This window comes from Capricornis sumatraensis, chromosome 20 (assembly GCF_032405125.1).
Source record: "Capricornis sumatraensis isolate serow.1 chromosome 20, serow.2, whole genome shotgun sequence".
NCBI lineage: Eukaryota > Metazoa > Chordata > Mammalia > Artiodactyla > Bovidae > Capricornis > Capricornis sumatraensis.
Genome location: NC_091088.1, coordinates 29,644,046 through 29,665,058, shown reverse-complemented (window position 1 = coordinate 29,665,058; position 21,013 = coordinate 29,644,046). Strand labels below are relative to the sequence as shown.

Here is a 21,013-nt window from a genome sequence, read left to right as displayed (position 1 = left end):
CAGGCTAAAGAAGTGGATATTGGAACATCTGGCAATGTCTGCAGTATCTTTGATTGCCACAACTTGGGCAGAAGGCATCTAGAGCAGCAGTCCCCAACCTTTTTGGCACCAGGGACCAGTTTCATGGAAGACAGTTTTTCCATGAGTTCAAGTGCACAATGTTTATTTCACACTTTATTTCTATTATTATTATGTCAGCTCTACCTCAGGTCATCAGGCATAGATCTCAGAGGTTGGGGACCGCTGATCTGGAGGACAGAAGAGTGGAACAGCCTACAATACACAGGACAACATAAACATCCTATACGGCACGAAACAGCCTCCAAAATTTCCATGTTGCTGAGCTTAAGAATCCCTGGCCTGGAGACTAAGAAGTAAACATTTCTCCTATTTTACTCAAACTAAACCTATGTATATCCTCTGCCTTAGCAATTCTACTCCTGGGTATCTGTCCAATAGAAACATATACACATGTCCATCAAAAGACATGGTGTAGAATGTTCACAGCGGCATTATGCACAACAACTCCAAACTGCAAAATTCTCAAATTTCTATCAACGGTAGACTAGATAAATTATGACATATTCATAAAGTATGACATTATACAGCAACTAACTCTGTATGGATGAATCTCACATACATAATTTCACGAGAAAGAAGTCAAAACCGAAAGAGGGCTGCTGGGGGCTGGTGACAAGGCCGGGGACAAGGAGGTGATGGCTCCAGCCACACAGAACTCCTGGGTGACAATAGCTGGTGCAAACACTCCCCATCTTGAGCTTTTTTTCCCCTCTACAGTAAAAGGGCTCTCACGAGGTTTACATTGCAGAATATGAGACAGTGCTAGAACTCGGGGAATGCTCAACACCAATGATCAATGGAACTACCAATCTGATTGAGTCCCAGCTTTCAAGGGAACAGCAGGCATCAGCAAAGAAGCTGAGGGGGGCCCAGAAAATTCAGCCAAGGGAGTCAGCAGGGCAGGCTCCACAGAGGGGGTATCTGGTAGCTTCTCTGCAGGCCCATGGGAGAGCAGGTGAGTTGAGCTGGAGTGCCTGGGTGTGGTAGGAGTGAGATGGGAAGGAGAGGTGTTGACAGGCATACAGAGAAGTCTGCAGTGAGTGAATGAGCAGAGCTGTGTGGCTGATCAAAGGTCGCCAAGACCTGTGTTCCCATCCCCAGAACAGCCTTCATCCTGACCACCCTGGGGCAGGATGCCATGGGTGTAAGCTACTCATCCTGCATCAGCTTCCCCAGCAATGAGTCTCCGTGTCTGGTCCCTCCTAATCTTATCTCTTGCTCTGCTACCAACACTCCATCCTCATGGCCCAGTGTCAAGCCAGACCTTCCTCCAGGACTGCTGTAAAAACCTCCCCATTCCCCATCATCCCAGTCTCTCCAGTCAGCCCCCTTAAGTCCACAGGCTATGCTGCTGTAGAACCATCTGATCCATCTCAAACTGTGTTCTAACCTTGTCACTCTCCTGCCCCCCAATCCTCAGATGCTCTTTATCATCTAAAACAATGGTTCTCACGGGGTGCAAATTTGCCCCTGCCTTCTTCAGACACTTGGCAACATCTGGGGACATTTTTGGTTGTCATAGCTGGAGGGCAGGGTGAGTGTTACTGGTATCTAGTGGGCAGAGGCCAGGGATAGGCTAGACATCCAAAATGCACAGGAGAGCCATCCCTCTGCAACATGGAATTATCCAGCCCCAGATGTCAAAAGCATCAAGGTTGTAAAATCCTGGTCAAGAGGATTAAAAAAAAAAAGCCTTTCAGAATCTGAGGCCTTTCAGAACTGTCCTGTGCCAAGTGCATCCCCCTGCCTTGCCACATCATGCTTTTGGCTCCTTGTGACCGCCAGCCGCTTGTCATTCCCCAGTTATATGAAGCTCTCATCGCTCTGGGCCTTGGAACTATCTGTTCCTTTCTGTCTAGAACACACTTCCTGGCCCAGTGTGTCTGCCTGGCAAACTTCTCTCCCTGCTAGTCTCAGCTCTAAAATGACGCCCTAGCTGAGGCCCACTCTCCTGTCCTGAGAAGGAAGGAGAGGAAGAGAGAAACGGGGGAGGAGACAGAGAGGGAGAGAGAAAGGCAGGGGAGAAAGTGAGACAGAGACAGGGAGGAAGGGAGGGAGGAAGAGGAAGATGAAGAAGAAAAGGAGGAAGAAGAGGAGGAGGAGGAAGTGGAGGAAAATGGGTTGGAGGAGGGGAGGGAAGGGAAGGGAAGTGAAGAAGAGAGACTGGGCATGTCTAAAAAGACAGAGAACTAGAATCAGGTACTGAACCCATCTGACTCTTAATCCTGCTTCTTTCCATTGCTTTACATACAATCAAGTGTTAAATGGTATGAGTAAGCATTTGGCCAATTTGACTGGGGGAAAAAAAAAAGGCTCTGAACCAACTGTGCTTGCCTGAAACATGCTAAAACGACTCCAGCATCCCATCAGATGGCTGACATGGCCCCTAACCAGCCGGGTGACTCACATGTGTGCGGGGTCCACTTTAAGGTTTGCAGTGGCTGTCTAGGTATTTCATCAGTGAAAAAAGCTAGACTCCAGAGCTGATTTCCAAGAAAAGCGAATCCAGCCTCCTCCCCACTAGCGGCCCCAAGCCTTGGGGGCTAGGACAAGTAAGTTGGGTTTGTTGCAGTTTTCCAGCAGTTTAATGAAAATGAATCATCGTTAAGTATATGATCCAGACTTTCCGAAGTCTGTGGGCCAAATGGGCTCAGATCTCACTTGACATTTAAGCGCAGAGGGTTAGTGCTGGGGTGGAGGGAGAGGTCTCTTCCCCACCAGGAACAGGCAGGGAGTAGAAGTTTTCTATTCCTGGTGCATGTTCACCAAGGGTGCCCTTTTACAGCTAGAGTTACAGAGCATCAGGGTTTCTTTTTGCCTCGGGCTGTTTGGCTTCAGGCCTGGAGCCTGGGGAGTGTTGCAGTTTTGTTCCCTTAAATGATATGTTCAGTTCATCAGCTTAAAGGAGCATAAGATGGTAAGAAAATTGGCCAGCAGGCTCCAAGGAAAGCAGGAAAAAAAAAAAAACAAAAACCCAGCTAGCCTCCTCAGGGTTGGCACTGGGAGTCTAACTTGCTGGGTTCCCAAGCTGAAAGTGAGTAACTTTTAAAGCAGAAGCATTTAGATAAAAGGGCCATTAAAAACAAATCCCAGAAGCAGCTCATGACTCAGATACTGAGAAGCACACAAAAGCAGCCTGAAGGTGAGAATCTAGAGCTGCATGAGAAGGGCTCCGATCTACCCACAGACACCTCTGCACTCCTGTCCCGAATACACCCCCCTGGAGACTCTGAAGGACAGAGAAGACAGAGGAGAGGCTCATGGATGGAGGGAGAGCCTCCACCCAGACAGCCTGGATTCAGATCCCTTCCGCCACTTCCCTAAAACCTGAACCACCACATTCTTCTCTGTAAAACAGGAGTAATTTCCACCTCCGTGAACTGTGAAGACTAAGTGGGACGTGGATGGGGGAGATGCTGATGCCTGGATCACAGTAGATACCAGACTTGGGGTGGAGGTGGGGGCACTTAAAAGGATGGAGGAGGGGAGGGAAGGGGGAGGAGAGGATGGGAAAGGAGCTCTATAGAGCAAAAAGCTGCTGAAAATAAGCCTTGGACTCTGCCCTCAACCACATTCCTCAAGAGAATCAGCCCAACGCAAGAGAATTTCTTTTTCTACCTTCTTATAGCCAAGCTCGGAGGAAGTTTAAGGCTGCAATTAAAGCAACCGGAGTCTCAAAACCCAACTCACCTCTCCTTCCTTCAGCAGCAGATCCGCTGGCCATGAAGATGTCAGAGGAGGAATCAAATAATAACCAGGCTAGAGATGAGACTATCATTTTCCATTTTAATTTATAAGGATGAGGGTTACCAAAAACAGAAAAATCGTGGATTTTCCTCCATCATGAGATGATAAAGGAGAAAGCCTAGAACCAATTACATGTATCAGCAGCACCCTCAGCTCCACTATCCTCTACCATTCCAAACTGCACTCATAAACTGGGAAGACCTAAAACCTCTGCCAGCAAGCTCTCCACTGGTTCTGGGATTGTCTGAGGCCACACCCCCTCAGGAGAAGACTAAAGGAGGCCCTAGATTTTCCATGACATGATACTGTAAGCATGTCAGACTGACCCCAGTAAGAATCTGTCTGAGATGGGAGAGTGCAGTGGCCAAGACAGGAGCTGTCAACCCTGGCTGGATATTAGAATTGCTGGCGGAACTGTTAATAAAATCCCCACACCACAGTTGCACCTGGACCAATAAAATGAATCTCGAGGCATAGGATCCAGGCATCAGTGTGTTTTAAGGACGAGGTGGTTCCAATGAGCAGCCAGTGTTTAGCATCACTGGGCTAAGAGCTTGGACTTTGAAGCCAGACTTCCTAGGTTCAAACTCACTTCAAATGGCACTTCTCAATGCATGGCTGGGACATAATCGAAGCTGGATAAATGTTAGTTTTGATGACAATAATAATTTGATATCATAATAGCCATTCAAAATGTCTGGAATCCAATATAGCACAGAGGTGAAGCCTGCAGGCTCCAGAATTTCACTGCCTGGAAAGGCAGGGCTAGGGTGAAGAGAGTGAGGATCATGGAACAAACAGTAAGGAGGAGCTCACTCTCAAGAGTCCAGCAGGTGCCATCTGCCAGGGTCCAAATCTCGGCTCTGCACAGGACTAGCCGTGTGACCATGGGCCAGGGATTTACTGTTGCATCTGCAAAACGAAGCTAATGTTTGCAGCCGAGTCATGTACGGAAGAGTTACAGAAACCTCACTGGGTTGCTGTGAGGTCTACATTGATATAATACATACAGAGAAGTTAGCAGAAAGCCTGATGCACATGGGAGAGGAAGACAGGGATGACGGTATTAACTTAAATAGATGCTCACTTCAAGTTATAGCGGTTCTTTAGATTCTTTGGGGGCTGTAGAAGGATTTCAAGTTCCATGGCAACTGTGGACCCTCTCCCCACTGAGTTTCCAAATCTATATAATTGTGCACTTGGTCCTGAAAGTCCACAGGAAACAGATGGAGGCAGGTGGACATGTAGGTCCAGGATGCTTAGCAAATTCTCGGCTATGGCTCATGAGGGTACTTCCTGGGTCCTGAGAACCCCAACTCCCCTCCCTTGGACCCCAGGAGGGAGCAGACTTCCCAGAGGGCACCTTTAACCACATCACATCTCCTTGGTCCAACTTCACCGAGATGGCAAAGGTGGGAATGGTCCTAAGGAACCCCATTCTCTGGATAACCCCACTCTCTGGTCTGTGGCTTGGCAAATACACAGGACCAGGGGAGGCTGGCCCTGAATTTGTGAACTTGTCTTTTTTCATCCTCTAGACCTGCACTGTCCAATATGGAAGCAACTGGCTGTTTAAATGTAAATGACGGAACTTCCCTGGTTAAGAATCGCTGTGCAATGAAGGGGACTTGGGTTCAATCCCTGGTCAGGTACTCAGGCACTGATTGCCATGGATCAATTAAACCCACATGCCACAACTAGAGAATCCACCTGCCGTGACAAAAGGTCCTGCATGACGCAACTAAGACCTGATACAGAAAAATAAACAAATTTTTTAAAATGTAAATGAATGAAAATTAAAAAAAATTAAAAATTCAACTTCTCCGTCACACTAGCCACATTTCAACTATTCACTAACCACATGTGGCATGTGGCTACTGCACTGGGCCATGCAAACACAGGACATTTCTATCATCGTGGGACATTTCCATTCTCCTGGGAAGCACTGCTCCAGACCAGGAGTCAACAAGACACACCCCTGAAACTTGGCTGTGACCCATTGAGTGATGCATGTGAGCTACAGATGGTTTCTATCTTTTTAAAGGGTAAAATCAAATAAAGAATATGCAAGACAGGTGTGTGGCCTGCAAGGCCCAGAATGTAATCTTTTACTGGAAAGTTTTCTAACCACTACTCCAGACCATGTGTCCCTTGAGAGAGAGGTTCAAGTGGGATCTACCTGTCCTGCCCCACACCTTGTGCCAGCGACTTTCTGCTTATCTGCTAACACTTGTGCAGGGATTGCTGAAATGGGGCTCACCCCCATCCCCTGAGGGATAAAGACAATACATGCTACATTCTGAAGGGACCAACACGCAAACTTTCAAAATTAGATGGCTGACAAGTTGACTGTCATCAACCTCAAGGACTTCAAAGGATGGAGTAGAGGTTGAAAGGGTTCAAGAAAGCAACAAAATAAATAATGATGGTTATGGGTTAAACCACAGAATAAAATAAACTCCAATGAGCTCATACAGACAGAAATGAGTAAATGAATGAATGGATAAATAAGGGGAAAGGGACAACTTTTCCCTTCAATTAATCTAGAGGGAATGATGAGACTAGAAATCACTTTGGACCAACACTATAACAATAATTCTCATTTGTGGGACTTCCCTGGTGGTCCAGTGGCTAAGACTCTGAGCTCCTGATGCAAAGGGCCCAGGTTCGATTCCTGGTCATGGAACTAGTTCCCACATGCCACAACTAAGAGTTTGCATGCCGCAACTAAATATCCTGTGTATCTAGCCAATGTCAGGCCTGTGGTGGCTGCTGAGCACACATTACAAGGACTGACACGGCCCCTTCCTCTCCAGTGGTTTCCTTTAGTGTTTGACTCAGGTTCTGCCCAGTACAGGTCTTGATGTGAACAGTACAGGTCCCCATGCGAACAGGACGAGGGGTCAAGGACTTACTCATAAAACTCTGCTGCAGGTGTGAACTTGTACTTGGAGTACTTGGTGTGGTTGCCCAGCACGGAGCTGTTGAGGAGCTTGGGGTCTGTGCAGTTGGGGCTGTTCCAGGCGTGGCCGCAGTCGGTCCAGGGCAGGTTCGGGGTGAAGGAAGAGAAGAGGTAGTAGAGGGACCAGGCGATAATGACATTGTAGTAGAAGCCAACGTAGAGGGCGATGAGGATCACAGCGTAGCCAACTCCTGGGTGGGGGGCACAGCGGGTCAGGCAGGGGCTTCCCTAGGCCCACTCTCCCTCCCAGAGCCACGTCTCCGGGGAAGCTGGCTGCAACCATTGCACTACCCACTCCTATGCCTGTCTTTTTTCTGTAGCAGACCGTCAGAGCCTAAATCCCCCAGGCAGAAGAATGCAGTGGGGGGAGGGGGGTGGGAGATAGTTAGGGAGTTTGGGATCGACATGTACACACTGCTATATTTAAAACGGATAACCAACAAGGTCCTACTGTACCATGGAACTCTGCTCAATGTTATTGATAGCCTGGATGACAGGGGAGTTTGGAGGAGAATGGATACGTGTATATGTATGGCTGAGCCCCTTCACTGTCCACCTGAAACTATCACTACATTATTAACTGGCTATACTCCAGGATAAAACAAATGGTTTTAAAAAATTCCCCAGGCACCCACCATCCCTTTGCCTGAGGGCTCTCTCTTGCCACTGGAGCCCCTTCTGTCCACTCATCAGGCAGGACAGAAAGGCCAGGACTTTACTGCTCCCAGGGAGCAGCCAGGCCAGGTGTTGGAGTACAAGTATCCCAGCTCCCTTGCCCCTTGGGTAGGACAACACTGAGACACGATGACATTCTCTCCCAGTGGAATGAAGCCCCTGGCCCAGGGTGGAAAGGTGCATGACTGATTTATTATATCTGCCATGGGAGCAAGAGGGAGAGAGTAGCATTCTGGGTACCTCTGACACTTCCATGAGTATTTCCCAGACAGGAAAACAGACTCCCTCTGGTCACTCAGCTGCACAGCCTGGACTGGAACCCAGATTTCCAGACTTTCTAGGCTACAGCTATTCCTGACATCTCCAAAGTGCTCCATGTAACTTTGAATGGTGGATGCGCTTGACCTCACGAATACTTATAAATTCCACAAGAGAGCTGATCTACCAAGGATCCCACCTTTGGGGTAGATTCTCCAGGGACACACAGAAGTCTTTTAGAACAACCCCTGACTCCTTTACCTTTGAAGAATGGGCAGATCTTCCACACGGTGGCTGCCCCTTCCCGGTTGTACTGGCCCAGAGCCAGCTCCATGTAGAAGAGGGGCATCCCAGCGGTGATGAGGAATAGGGTGTACGGGATCAGGAAGGCACCTGGGGGACATGGAGGCAGAGCATGAGCCCCAAGACCCCTGTCCAGCTTTGGGCCTGCCCCTCAGATTGTGTGGATCAATGTCCGTCAGAGTTGTAAGGGTCGTCATTCATCTGTCACCTGGCCATTTCTCAAGGGGTGTCTTGTGGTAGGAACACCAGGGCAATTAAACAAATAATCGTAATATAATGAAAGTTATAGCACTAGTCACAATCATAATCATGAGGTTCTGCGGTCAAATTAGTAAAATCTGGTTCATCAAATCTAAATAGAGGACTTCCCTGGTGGCCCAGTGGCTAAGACTGTGCTCCCAAGGCAGGGGAGTCAGGTTTGATCCCTAGTCTGGGAATTAGACCCCCATGTCACAACTAAGATCCAGTGTGGGCAAATAAATAATAAAATTAAAATAAATAAATATTTTTTAAAAGCTAAATAGCCTTGTTCCTTGCAGAATTCTCCATGCCTCTGATACATAAGCACATGTTGTGACAGGCTATGAGGAAGATCAGCTGCAGTCTTTACCAAACTGATTTCAACACAAAATCCTTTCTTTCATGAATCACCACTCTGGGGAATGCCAATCAACCCAAACCCTTCCTTTTATAGGTAAGGAAATTGAGAGCAGAGAGGGAGAGATAAGTAACTAGTGCCCAAAGTTACATATGATTGAGTGGGATATTTTTTGTTTATTATTATTTTTATTTATTTGGCTGCACTGGGACTTAGTTGCAGAATGTGGGATCTAGTTCCCTGACCAGGGATTGAACCCAGGCCACCTGCATTGGGAGCTCAGAGTCTTAGCCACCATTTAAGGTCACCTGGGACTTTCCCAAATACAACCTCACTGGATTGTCACAGTCTCACTTCACTTCACAGACATAATAAAAGAGGGTCGTTATTTGTGCCCCTGAGCCACCCCCACCCCACACCCTGGGGGCAACCGAAGGCAGAGAAGTCCACTTGGTTTTGTTTGCACGGCTGCTAAGTGACAGAAACAGGATTCACGTTCATGTCTTCCAACCCATCAGGCTAACTCTCTTACTGGCAGCTGAAGGTAAACAAACACTGGAGCAAAGAGGCCAGAGGCTCCAGTCTCTGACTAGGAAGATGCCCATCCAGAACGCTGCTGAAACTAGAGGGAGCCCTTGGCAAGATGGGCAGCAACAAATCCCTGGGAGAATTCCTGGTAGAATGAGACAAGCCTGAGCTCCAGAGAAAGTTCTCAGTATGTCCGGTAGCCTGGGGTGAGCTTAACAGGTTCTGACGCCGTGAGGTGACTCACGGGATAGATACCACGTCAGCCGAGGCTGCAAGCGTGATCAAAGCAAAATGCCAGCTTCTTGGCCTGGGTGCAGCTGGAGGTGGCCAGGGCAGACCACGCTCCTCCCGCCATTGGCCTTTGGCTGAGATGCCGTAACCTTGGAAACCAAACACTCTCTGACCCGCCCACAGTAAGAAAGTGCAGAAACTGGGAAATATTCAATGATGATAATATTAGGAAGATAATATTCCCAGCTGTGTTCCAGGCACTGTGCTCCATGCAATATCTCATTCCATCCTCACAACAACCTTAAAAGTATTACTACCTCCAATTTATGGATGTGGAAACTGGGCCTCCACGTGAGCAGAGAATCGTGGCAAAGTTGTGTACTCCCAGGGTTAAACTCACCCAGCTACTCAGACTGTCAATCTTCACTTTCTTCCCAGGGCTTCTCCTCAGGAAGCCCAGGGCTCGTAGGGACAAAGCATGAAATTCTGGCCCCAGTGCTCTGAGACCCAGTCCTTTTGTAGCAGGAGATGGACCAGTAGGGTGGGCAGTAGGGAAGAAACCACTGGAAAATGAGGGCCTCCTGTGTATCCAGCAGAGCACTGGACACTGGACAGCTGTCATCCCATTTACCCTGCCCAGAAACTGTCTTGGGTAGCAACTCCTATACCCATTTTTCAGAGGAGGAAATTGAGGCTTAGAGAAATTAAGTGACTTATCTAAGTTCACTCAATTGGTCAATGATAGATCTGGGATTTGGACCCTTGTCTGCCTGGCTCCAGAACTCCAGAGCCATTCCCAAAATATTCTGCCAATTTCAGACTGTCTCAGCCAAGATGTAGGACATAAGTCTGAATAAAGTCTCAACAGAGGACGTTCTGAAACTGGGACTCTGGGGGCCAGGTGTCCACCTGGTCTATTGGCCATGTTCAACATTTCAGCCCCTGCTCCAGGCTGGATTTTTCTTCCTTTTTTTTTTTTTTTAATGGGCCATTTTAAAGTCTTTAGATTGAATTTGTTACAATATTGCTTCTGTTTTAAGTTTTGGTTTTTTGGCTGCAAGGCATGTGATATCTTAGTTCCTTTCCTCCGGGATCAGGGATCCCTGATGAGGGGGACTAGGGATTGAACCTGCACTTCTACAATGGAAGGCGAAGTCTTAACCGCTGGACGCCAGGAAAGTCCCAAGGCTTAGACTTCTTTGAAATGGCCACATGCCAACCTTTCCCTTCCCCTCTTCATTTCTTATTTTCAATCTCTACTCTTCTCTTTCCCCACACAGAGAGGGCTAGTCTGGCTTCAGAATGCACATCTGTCCACATGGCCGACAGCAATGTTCATGATGCTGACAGAGGTCAGGGGGGTGGTGGTGATGATGGAGTTGGTAAAAGTAACAGGTACCATTTATTAAGCTTCCATTATATGCCAAGCCACATACTAAGTTTTTGAATAATTATTCCTTTAAAACCATCCCTGAGAGAGAATTACCGCCCATCCCATGTAAAAGATGAGGAAACCAAGACTTAGAAAGGTCAAGTTGTTTGTCCGAACCAGTAGGTAGGAGCTTGGCTCCACATCGGGATCTGTGTGCATCCCCCTTGTGGCCACCTGCCATTGCCCATGGGGCCTGGAGCCAAAGTAAGGGAAACAGACGTATTAGAGTGTTAACAGGCCTGAAGACTGAAGTCAGTGGCCCAAGGAATGAAAGGAAAGAAAAAAGCCAGGAGTCACGCCTCAGATCTTGGCAGCGTGACTTGCTCCTGGCGACTGGATGCTCTTTTCTACAGGCAGAGGAAAGAAGAGCATCATCAGCCAATTCACCAGGCATCTCACATTGGCCAGTTTTCTCAACTCTAAGCCTCTGGGCGGCACTGCCAACAGGTAGGTAAATTGCCCAGTTTGAGATTATCTCCTCTTGTGCTGGCTGGGAGGCCCAGTGGAGGGACAAGAAGAAAAATGATGGGTCTGCACAAGTCCAGGACTCTTCCAAGTGCATTTGATGTGGGCCAGCCGAAGCTTCAGCTGGCAACAGACCAGAAACACTCAAGAATGACGGAATGGCTGAGTATGAATGAAAACCAGAAAGCTGTCCAGTGGCCAGTATCTTATCCTAATAGAAGACATCAACTGGTGAGCTGGTCTAAGCCTCCTTGCCGAAAGATCTGGAGGAAGCCAGGGCAGAGCTGAAGATTCAGAAAGAGATTTATCAGGGGTGCCTAAAGGTCAGCAGAGGATGCTTCTCCTAGAAACAGCCCTGCACCAGCTCCTGGGACACTGAGACTGGTTGCACACTTCGTAGAAGGTGCTGCTCTGTAAGGCCCCAAACTGCCACCTTCCCATGGCCCTGCCTCATCTCCCTGTGTGGTGGTGCCAACTGCATCCAGCCTGACACAGGGCTGCAGAGCTGAGAACCTAGGAGGCCACAAGCCCAGAATCCTGGCTCTGGCTGTGCATGTTCTGGGCTGACAGGCGCAGAGCTGGAGAAACAGAGGCAGAGTGTACTTCTGAAGGATCTCAGCTCCTGGTAGTCTCCACCATTCACACACATATACACATGCACACAAAGACTTCTGCACATCAACACGCTCACATGAACACAGGAGCAAAAGACTGTCAACTGCAAAAGGGACTCCAACCAGTGGCCTTTGGTAAGAAAAGTATCTGTCTGACACAAACTGCCTGACACCCCATCATTAGAGAGGAACCCTACTGGTCAGAGTGGGGTTCTGGAATTCTCTGTGGAAATGCAAAGTCCTCAGAAAGGGAAGCCAGTGGTCACTCAGTTTAGAGTGGGGTGTGCTGGAGCAGACCCCGGGTGGGTGAGGAGGACCCCAGGACAAGGGATCCAGCAAAACGTGGGAGGGGACTTAGTAAGACATGGCATGGCCCAGGCCTGATGGGGAATCAGGAGGAGGTGCAGGGACTGTGATCAAGGAGCGGTGGCAGGAGGGAGAGGAGAGTCCCTTGAGACCTTGCTGGACCAGTTTCCCAGTCTGTGAAGGGCAGGATTCCTAACTGGCCACATCCTGATACATTAAGATATGAAAACCAGACAGAACTGTTCACCTGGTGCCTGAAGCTCAGCTTATAGGTTGTCACTGCCCATGGCTTTCACCAGAATTCCCAGAAAACCTTAGTCAGTGCCTAGGGCAGCAGATTTGTCCCCGTTCCCCAAATACCCCAAGGGTATAGACAGCAGGGAGAAAGAGAAGGTAAGATTTCAGTAGGAGACATAGCTTCAGCATGTAGCAGGCCCACCCGACTGGCAGGGCCCAGGATAAGAGCACACATGGAGATCTACCTTACAGTGTCTACGTATTAAAGATGACAACTCAGGCCACAGCTGTTACACATGCACCTTCATCCTACCTTGACGACTAGAGCTTCAGCGTGGTTCTATTCATTATAAAGTTCAATTCTGGAACCCTCGGTTCTTGGAGAATTTGTGCTGGAATGTGGAGGCATGAGGGGGGGCCCACATCCTGATTCTTCCCCACCCCAGCTCCATCCAGAGATGTGTGGGGCCTTTTGCACATTCATGTGGATTCTTGTGCCCACAAGTCTAAGCTCTGTCCACAGCCTCTGCAGACAGCGGGCCCTTGGCTTCCGCTTGGCCTGGATCTGCACACGCCTGTAACCCAGTCCAGGCTAGGGTAGAAGGATCCAGGTAAGGGGACCATGCAGAGATTTCCCTGGTGGTCCAGTGGCTAAGACTCTGTACTCCCAATGCAGGGGGCCCGAGTTCGATCCCTGGCCAGGGAACCAGATCCCACATACTGCAACTAAGAGTTCACATGCTGCAATTAAAGGTCCTGTGGGCCTCACCTCTTTACTCCATCCCCTGCCCTTTACTGAGACTAGCCAGCAGCATCCATATACCTCTCTATGGAAGCCTCTGCTGTTCTGTGAGGGGATTCTACAAAATGATCCACAAAATGACTAGAACTGACTTTTCTTGGCTCCGCAATCTCTCACTCTCCCCCGTACTACCTCATCTTCACTTTGGGTCCTTCCAGCTGACCTCTGGCCTTAGCTCTAAGTGCAGGACAGTCCTAGTGAGGAAGAATGCTCACTCGCCTGTAGATTAAACTCCAGTTCTCTAAGGAGGTCAGTGGGGGTGAAATTCAGGGAGACTGGAGCTAGGCTACCCCTCCCCTCCGTGACAATTCTCCCCTGGCTATCAACTTTGCAGGATCTGACTTGATTCTTCCTAATGAAGCTTCTTGAAGATTTTGGTTTCTCATCTCCTCCATCCTGGTCTCTTTGAGAGGAAGCAATTATAGGCTGCTTGGAATGGTCCGAACCATATTAGAGAAGAAAATATAACCTACGAAGAACAGAGTGGAACCTCCCCTTCCTGATCTGGGAGCTAATACTACCTCAATAACAGAATATAAAATGACATTAACTTGTAGAATATCTATAATAGACTCTGAACTCCCTAAAGGGAGAGACTGCCTTTTGTTCATCTCTATATTCCTGGCACAGGATGGGCACTTAGTAAACGGGTTTCTTTTTTGTTGTTGTTAAATAAATGGATCCCAGCAGTGACTCACACAGAGGCTACAGCTAATGCAAGCCCCGGGGCCTTTCTCCACTTGGGCTATGGCCTCATCCTTACTTAGGCAATTGGGTTTGGGACTGCAGGGCAGGATGTAACATTTATCCTTGTGAAACCCCATCTTGTTGCAAATGGTCTCTCTAGATCTTTTTGGCGAGCTCAGAGCAATGGGCCAATCATGCTGGTAATGTCAGATCATGGTCTCAGCTCCAGCCCCTGATGAACAGCCTCATTCCCACAAACTTCTTAGCTGGAGGGCTACACCAACTGACAGCTCATGTGCATCTGAGCTGAATCACCAGCGTCAGGCTTGGGAAGTCCAGGATGTAGATGGCCCCCTGCAGCCAGGCGCAATGTGAGACCACTGAATTTGCAAACTCCTGCCCTTTGTACCTGCCACCACTTCTTCCTTGGCTTTAAGAACCCCAGATATTTTGACCAAGAGGATTCCCGAAGGTCTGTGGGTACCTGAGAACCTGAGCTCACTTGAGGAAAGAACGGAAACCTATTTGGGACCCAGAACTACATATCTCATGGGACCCCCATATAGGAATGTTCATCCCCATTTTTCAGCTAGGGAAACAACAACAGGATAAGGTTAGGTGGTTAGAAATTCCAGGCCTGGGGCTTCCCTGGTTGTCCAGTGCTTAAGAATCTGCCTGCCAATGTAGGGGACATGGGTTTGATCCCTGGTCCAGGAATATCCCACATGCTGGGCAACAACTAAGCTTGTGCCCCATAACTACTGAGCCCTCGCTCTAGAGCAATAACAAAGGCCCAGCCCAGCCAAAAATAAGTAAATAAAGTAAAAAGAAATCCCAGGTCCAAGCATGATTCCTTTCCAGTCTTACAGCCCTTCTAACTTCCTCTTAGAGCCAAGTCTGCACCCTCCAAAATCAGGACCCTTTCCTACTCCCGGATCTAGGCTGGGTCTAGCAGTTCCAGATCCAGGAACCATCAGTAACAACTTCAGCTACTGAGCCCCTACTATGTGCCAGACACTGTTGTGAGTCCTTTGCTTGTATTGTCTCTAACATCACATCACCCTATGGGAAGATGCAATCACCCCCCCTTTTCTGCACAAGGAAACCGAGGTCCAGAAGTGACTTGTCCAAGGCCACATTTCCAGGAAATGTCAGGTTCAGAGTCGAGCTCAGGTCTGTCGGAACCTAAAGGACATCTCTCTGACAGCTCAGAGCCATCGGCCGGACACGTCTCAAGCTGTCATTTACAAAAGATAATTCACAGTGGTCTCTTCTCTGGCAGGGAGGCAGACACGAGGGCCCAATTGATCTGCCCACTCCTCCCTGGGGACCAGCAGGGCCAGGTGCAAGACCACAGGAGTGGAGGACCTTGGAAAGAGCCTCACTGGCACTGCCTCCATGTTCAAGAAGGTTCTGAACAAAGCCTTGGAACTCCTGAGAGGGGCTTTCCTGGCCAGAAGCCACCTGTACCCATGCATCTCAGCAGTTAGCTTATGGGAAGATGTTCAGACAGGCTGATCTTTCTCAGTAATTCATTCAAAAAAAATATTAGCCAGAGGCCTAAACTATTGGTACCTTTATATTTCAAAACATCCTCCAGTCTGGGCCAGCGTGAACAGCTGGACTTGGAAGTCACCATGTTAATACTGGCACCAGGAGAGCACACAGCTTGTTAAGTAACAGGGCGCGTGAGTCCTGGCTTGGGGGCAGCGCTGATCCAGGCCTTGGAGAGGGACGGATCTCAGGGGTCACCCAAGATCACCAACAGCTTCAGCGGGGCACCTGAGCTCAGAGTGGGGGGACTTGAGCTCAGAGAGGGTGACAGAGATGGGATTCGAACTTGGGTCTTTTGACTTCATCCAGAATCACAGGTTATCACCTACCAACCTGCTCGCCCATCTCTGGGGCTGATTTTTAATCACTGGATGAGAACTGACCCACAAGGAGCAGCCAGGAGGTCTCAGCAGAGACAGTGCCCAGAAGAGGCCTGCTGAGAATTCCCTGGAGGGGTGAGGAGTAAGTTAGAACAGGAGCTGCCTCAGACTCTGATATACGAGGCTGCCCTGCTCCACTGTGCTCCATGGACATTCTAGCCAGAAATGGAAATTCACCTGTGTAACTTTCCCCGGCCCGGAGCCTGGCAGTCAAGGTCTCCATAGCCTGGCCCCAACTTGCCTCTCCACCCTTATCTCTCCTGGTTTACCCTTCAACCAGTCTGTACTCCTAATCTCAGAGATGATCCCACCTACATTCTCACACAACTAGAATTCCTCCTCCCTTTCCTGAGGCTTGTGTGTGCACCACCCGTCTGTGCTCCAACCACAGCCCACCTCCTCGGAGTCTTTCCTAAGCAGCCCTTCCCCAGGCTCATCCATCTCACACATCATCCTAAAGATGTGAGTAAGAAGTGGCAGCTACCTTTACTAAGGCCATACTTCACGTCAGGCCCTCCGGGGGCATTATCACCTTGAGTCCTTGCAATGACCCTCTGAGTTGAACATTTGTCAGACCGGGAAACCAAGGCTTGGAGAGTTGCCTAGTGTTACACAGCTAGAAGCTGGAACCCAGGACCCACAGCCAGGGCTCCTAGTCACTAGGTGCCACCCCCACCCCCACCAGCACAGGCTTCCTCACTTTGTTAGTTCCTGCTGGCGGGGGTAGGGATTCCAGGGTAGGCATTAGGTCTCTGAGGGCCTGGACCATTTGATTCATTTACTCATTAGTTTGTCGGGCACCTTCTACTACATCCCCCGGATCTAGCCCTTATTTTGGGCATTAGAAATACAGGCATGGGGACTTCCCTGGTGGTCTGGTGGCTGACTCTGCTCCCAGTGCAGGGGACCTGGGTTCGATCCCTGGTCAGGGAACTAGGGATCTGCTGCAACTAAGACCCGTGCAGCCAAATAAACAAAACTCAACCATAAGAACTTCCCTGGTGGTCCAGTGGTGAAGACTCCACCTTCCAACGCAGGGGCCCCAGATTTGATCCCTGGGTCGAGGAACTAGATCCCACATGCCACAACTCAGGGTTCGCATGCTGCAACTAAGACCCTATGCAACCAAATAAAGAAAAAGTAATGTGACTAATATAATAAACAGAAAAAAAAGAAATACAGGCATGGAAAGCCACAGTCTCTCCTCTCAATGTGCCCTAGTCTGTTTGGAAGACAGACCCACAAAGAGACAAATGACCAAACAACCCAGAATGGGTGATGGGCAGGGCTAGCAATTCCAGGAGAGGGAGCGTCTGGACAACTTTGCCCCAAAATTGGAACGTGTGACAAATGTGCTGTGTCTTGTGCCCTGCATACAGCAGGAACTCTCAGTTGGTGGCGATGGCCAAGGGAGCACACAGTGTCAGTGAAAACACCAGACTATCCTTCTCACTGACGTGTCCAATTGGCCATCTGGGGTGCTTTTAGTTTCAACAAACACTTAAAAAGGAGAATGACGTGTAGCAGCATGACAGTGAAGCCCTTAGGTGACCAGAGCGCCTGGCAGGCAGAAGTGGCAGTTAATACATCTCGATGACCCCTGCAGAGCCTAGCACTGTGCCTCATGCCAAGAGGAACCCAATAAATACTGCTGATTAATGACAGAACCTTCCTCTGACTAGGGTCATGCAGCCTCGGACGGTCATGGAGGACATGCTAGACAGAGTGTCCTAGGTTCTCTCAGTCTGTCTTTCATTCCTCATCTCCCTGTCAGCTAAAAAATGACAGAGAATCCGTATTTCCTCCCTCCTTGAGTCTGAAGGGCCAGAATGCTTAAACCTGATCAGAAACTCATGAGAAGCTGCAGCAGCCCAGTGAGGAAAAGTTTCACCTCTGGATCATCTGTTTCCCATTCCTCACCCAAAACAAGCATCCAGAGTACACACTGAAGCAAACAGCAGGGGCCCAGACCCCATGGGACAAGGTCATGGGCTTTCCCACCAACTCTAAACCCTTACCCTGCCTCCCTCTGACCCCCTGGAGTCCTGAATCAGAGCCCCTGCCAGGCAGACGGCCCAGTGGGTAGAAAAATGTTTTGGCTCTGGTTGGCCCCCTCTTTTGCCGACTTCTTCCTCTAGGTCATTTTCCAAGGCTCGCTACAGGGTACCCCTGAGCTCATCCCAGCAAAGAGAGGAGGTCTGGGGCAGTTTCGGCAAAAGCTCTCAGGAAGGAGCTAGGGCTAGGCCCCAGTATCCTGCACTCTGGGCTGTTTTCCCCAGGACTCTGCTCCCTGAGTGGGCTATGGGCTGTGATAACTAGGCTCTCAACCCCAGGGCAGGCAGTATTAGGTCACCTGGCAAAGGAAGGGGGAGAGAGCCTGACTGCTGGAGTGACGTTTCCTCCAGGCTCTTCTCCCACTCTACCCTGCAATGTGGCCAGGACCCCAGGAGGTAGAGGCCTCTTCCTAATCACCCAAGCCGCTTGCCCCAAGGATTAGGTCAGTTCTTGGTAGTGGGTGACACAACCCACCTAGGCTGTGCTCTCTGGCCCCTCCAGCCAAAGGACCATCAACCTGAGCAATGGAGTTCTCTCTGCCACTAGCTTCTCTTTATGTGTCTTTGATCCGAGGGTTTGTGTCCCCAAGAATTCAGGGCCTCCCAAGTACCGTCAGGGAACCCAAGTCCTTTATCAAACTCAGAGCGCGGAGTGGAGTTAGGATTACCGTGTGCGCCTGGTTGTCACATTCTGTGCACTTTCGGCGCCGCGTCAGAAGCTCTCCAGATCTCTACCTCCCTTCCTGCAGACCATCAAAAGGTTCGAGCTCCTCACCCAACTTGGTGCCCTGGTCTGTCCTTCTACGCATGCGCTTATCACTGTCCAAGTTCATGCCAAGGTCATGCCTCGATTTCCCTCTTCCAAAGGGGACTCCTTTTCCCGTGAGCCCTGTTTGGTCTCTTCTGCACCCTGGACTTGCCCGTCTGTCTCCTTATCTCCTCCCGTGGGTATCCCCAGCTCCTCTCCCGGCCCCCGTCGCAAACAGGTAGCTCCCAAGTCAAAACCCCCAGCCCGTCAGGGGGCTCACCGCCTCCGTTCTTGTAGCAGAGATAGGGGAAGCGCCACACGTTGGCCAGGTCTACGGCGAAGCCGACCACTGACAGCAGGAAGTCGATCTTCTTGCCCCAGGTCTCTCGGGTTTGATCATCGCCGTCGCGGGACGCCAGGAGGCACTGGACGCCGTTGCGCTCCTTCACCACCAAGACTTCTTTGCGCTTCCGCGGGGGCTGCTCCGACCCCGGGCCCGCCCCGCCGTTCTCCGGCTGCACCTGCGGGTTCATCCGCGCCAGAAGCATGGGTGCGGCTGGTGAGAGGAGCGTCAGGAATACTGCGAGTACGCAGAGGCTCTGCTGGGATCAAAAGAAACGATGTGATCACTGGGCCATTCCACCCTGCCTGCGGCCTCCCGGGAGCGCTGGGATACTGTGGTTGGCACGCGCTGAGCGGGCGCAGGGTGCCCAGAAAAGGCGCACGTCTGTTGGAAAAAAGCAGAGGTAGTGGCGCGCCCGACTGGGATGGAACTGATAAGTGGAGACCGCCCCTGCAGCCCTCGGGATCTTTCTTGGGACCCCGAGGGCTTCCCTCATTCGCCCTCTCTCTCTTGCCCCCAAAAGGCGAGGTTTGGACACGCCCAGGCAGAGGTTTCCCGGGGCAGTGACTTGACCCGGTGCAGCTGGCTGCCCCCTACCCTCAGCTCGGGTCTGCGCCACGTCCAACAGCACCAGGAGCCTTCCCGGACACTTATTACCTCTGCCCTTCAAACTCGCTGGCACCCTAGCTCTGCGCATCCCAGCCTGGGCCTCCTTGGCACACCTAGTCCGGTCCCGCGCGCAGGGCGCACTCACGTGTCCGGCAGCAAAGGGATCCCGAGTGCCGTGCGCCCTGCCTGCCCGCCCGGGACCCGCCTCGCCTCGCCAGGCTGTGGGGCGAGGGCTGGGGCTGGGGCTGGGATCCGCCGCGTGGCGCTCGGGCGCGGCCGGAGGAGCGCTGAAAGCGCGGGGCGGCCGGCGGGGCGCGGGTCTGCTGGTTCTGACCGTGCTGGGCGGGGGCCGGGCTGGTAATGTAGCCTGCGCCCCAGGTAACGCGCCGATTGCATTAACCCAGCGCCGGGCCCGCTCTGTCTGGAGCCTGTTAGCGCTAATGGAGACTGACAGCGCGGCCGGGGATGGGCAGGGGCGGGGGCGCGGCGCGGGCTCGGCGGACTGCAAGAGCCCCGCTCCCGGCGACTCGCCGGACCCGGGCGCCCACTGCCTTCCCAGCACGCATTAGGACACCAGACTCAGCTCCTGGGGGCAATAGGCTCTGACCTACGACTGTAGGAAGAAAGCGAGACTCTCAGAACTAAGATCTGAGTTTGAGAGGGAACAGGGAGAAAACTGGGGAGTGCAGTGGCTGGCGGTTCAGTATCAGTTCTGTCATCCGCTGCAGGCCACGTAAGCTACCTGGCCAGAGTTTTTTCATCAACAAGATGGGAATGTTCTGTTCAGTGCCTAGGAAGGCACACTGAGGGCTGGTGGGCCATCGGGTGGGTTTTGTTTAGCTTGTTCGGATTGAAAAGTCACAACAGGGCGCTTACTCCTACCTCTGTTTGTTACCGGCAGGCTAGCAACTCATCTGAGGTTCTGACCCCTATTACATGAGGCTTAGAACTGCTGTTCATTCACTTATTTACCTATTCGTGTACCCCTTTGCTCACGTGTTCCTACATATGCCTGTTAAGTGCCAGACACTGTTCTAGGCTCTTGAGATACATTAGTGGACAACTCTGTCAAATATCCATGATATGGAACTTCCCTGGCGATCCAGTTGTTAAGACTGCACTGCAGGGGGACTGGTCCAATCCCTGATGGGGAAACTAAGAGGTTCCCAGGTGGCTCAGTGGTAAAGAATCTGCCTGCCAATGCAGGAGACACAGGAGATGCAGGCTTAATCCCTGGGTTGGGAAGATCCCCTGGAGAAGGAAATGAATGGAAACTCACTCCAGTATTCTTGCCTGGGAAATCCCATGGACAGAGGGGCCTGACAGGCTACAGTCCATAGAACTGTAAACAGCTGGACACGACTGAAGTGACTTAGCACACAGGAGAGTGTTTAGAGCA

At 50.6% G+C, this 21,013-nt stretch overlaps 1 protein-coding gene and 1 non-coding gene across 2 annotated transcripts in view; one reads left to right on the top strand and one right to left on the bottom strand.

The window, feature by feature from the left end:
- Positions 1–19,210, bottom strand: part of SLC6A2 (solute carrier family 6 member 2) — a 37,481-nt gene extending 18,271 nt beyond the window's left edge. Inside the window, exons 1-3 of the mRNA XM_068992450.1 lie at positions 18,943–19,210; positions 7,985–8,116; positions 6,744–6,981 (exon numbers count right to left, since the gene is read on the bottom strand). Of these exons, the coding sequence (XP_068848551.1) occupies positions 6,744–6,981; positions 7,985–8,116; positions 18,943–19,210 (638 nt within the window). The remainder of the gene's footprint in view (positions 1–6,743; positions 6,982–7,984; positions 8,117–18,942) is intronic.
- Positions 13,071–13,143, top strand: TRNAG-CCC (transfer RNA glycine (anticodon CCC)). Its single transcript has one exon. It is a non-coding gene; the product is annotated as a tRNA-Gly (tRNA).
- Positions 19,211–21,013: the final 1,803 nt, after the last annotated feature.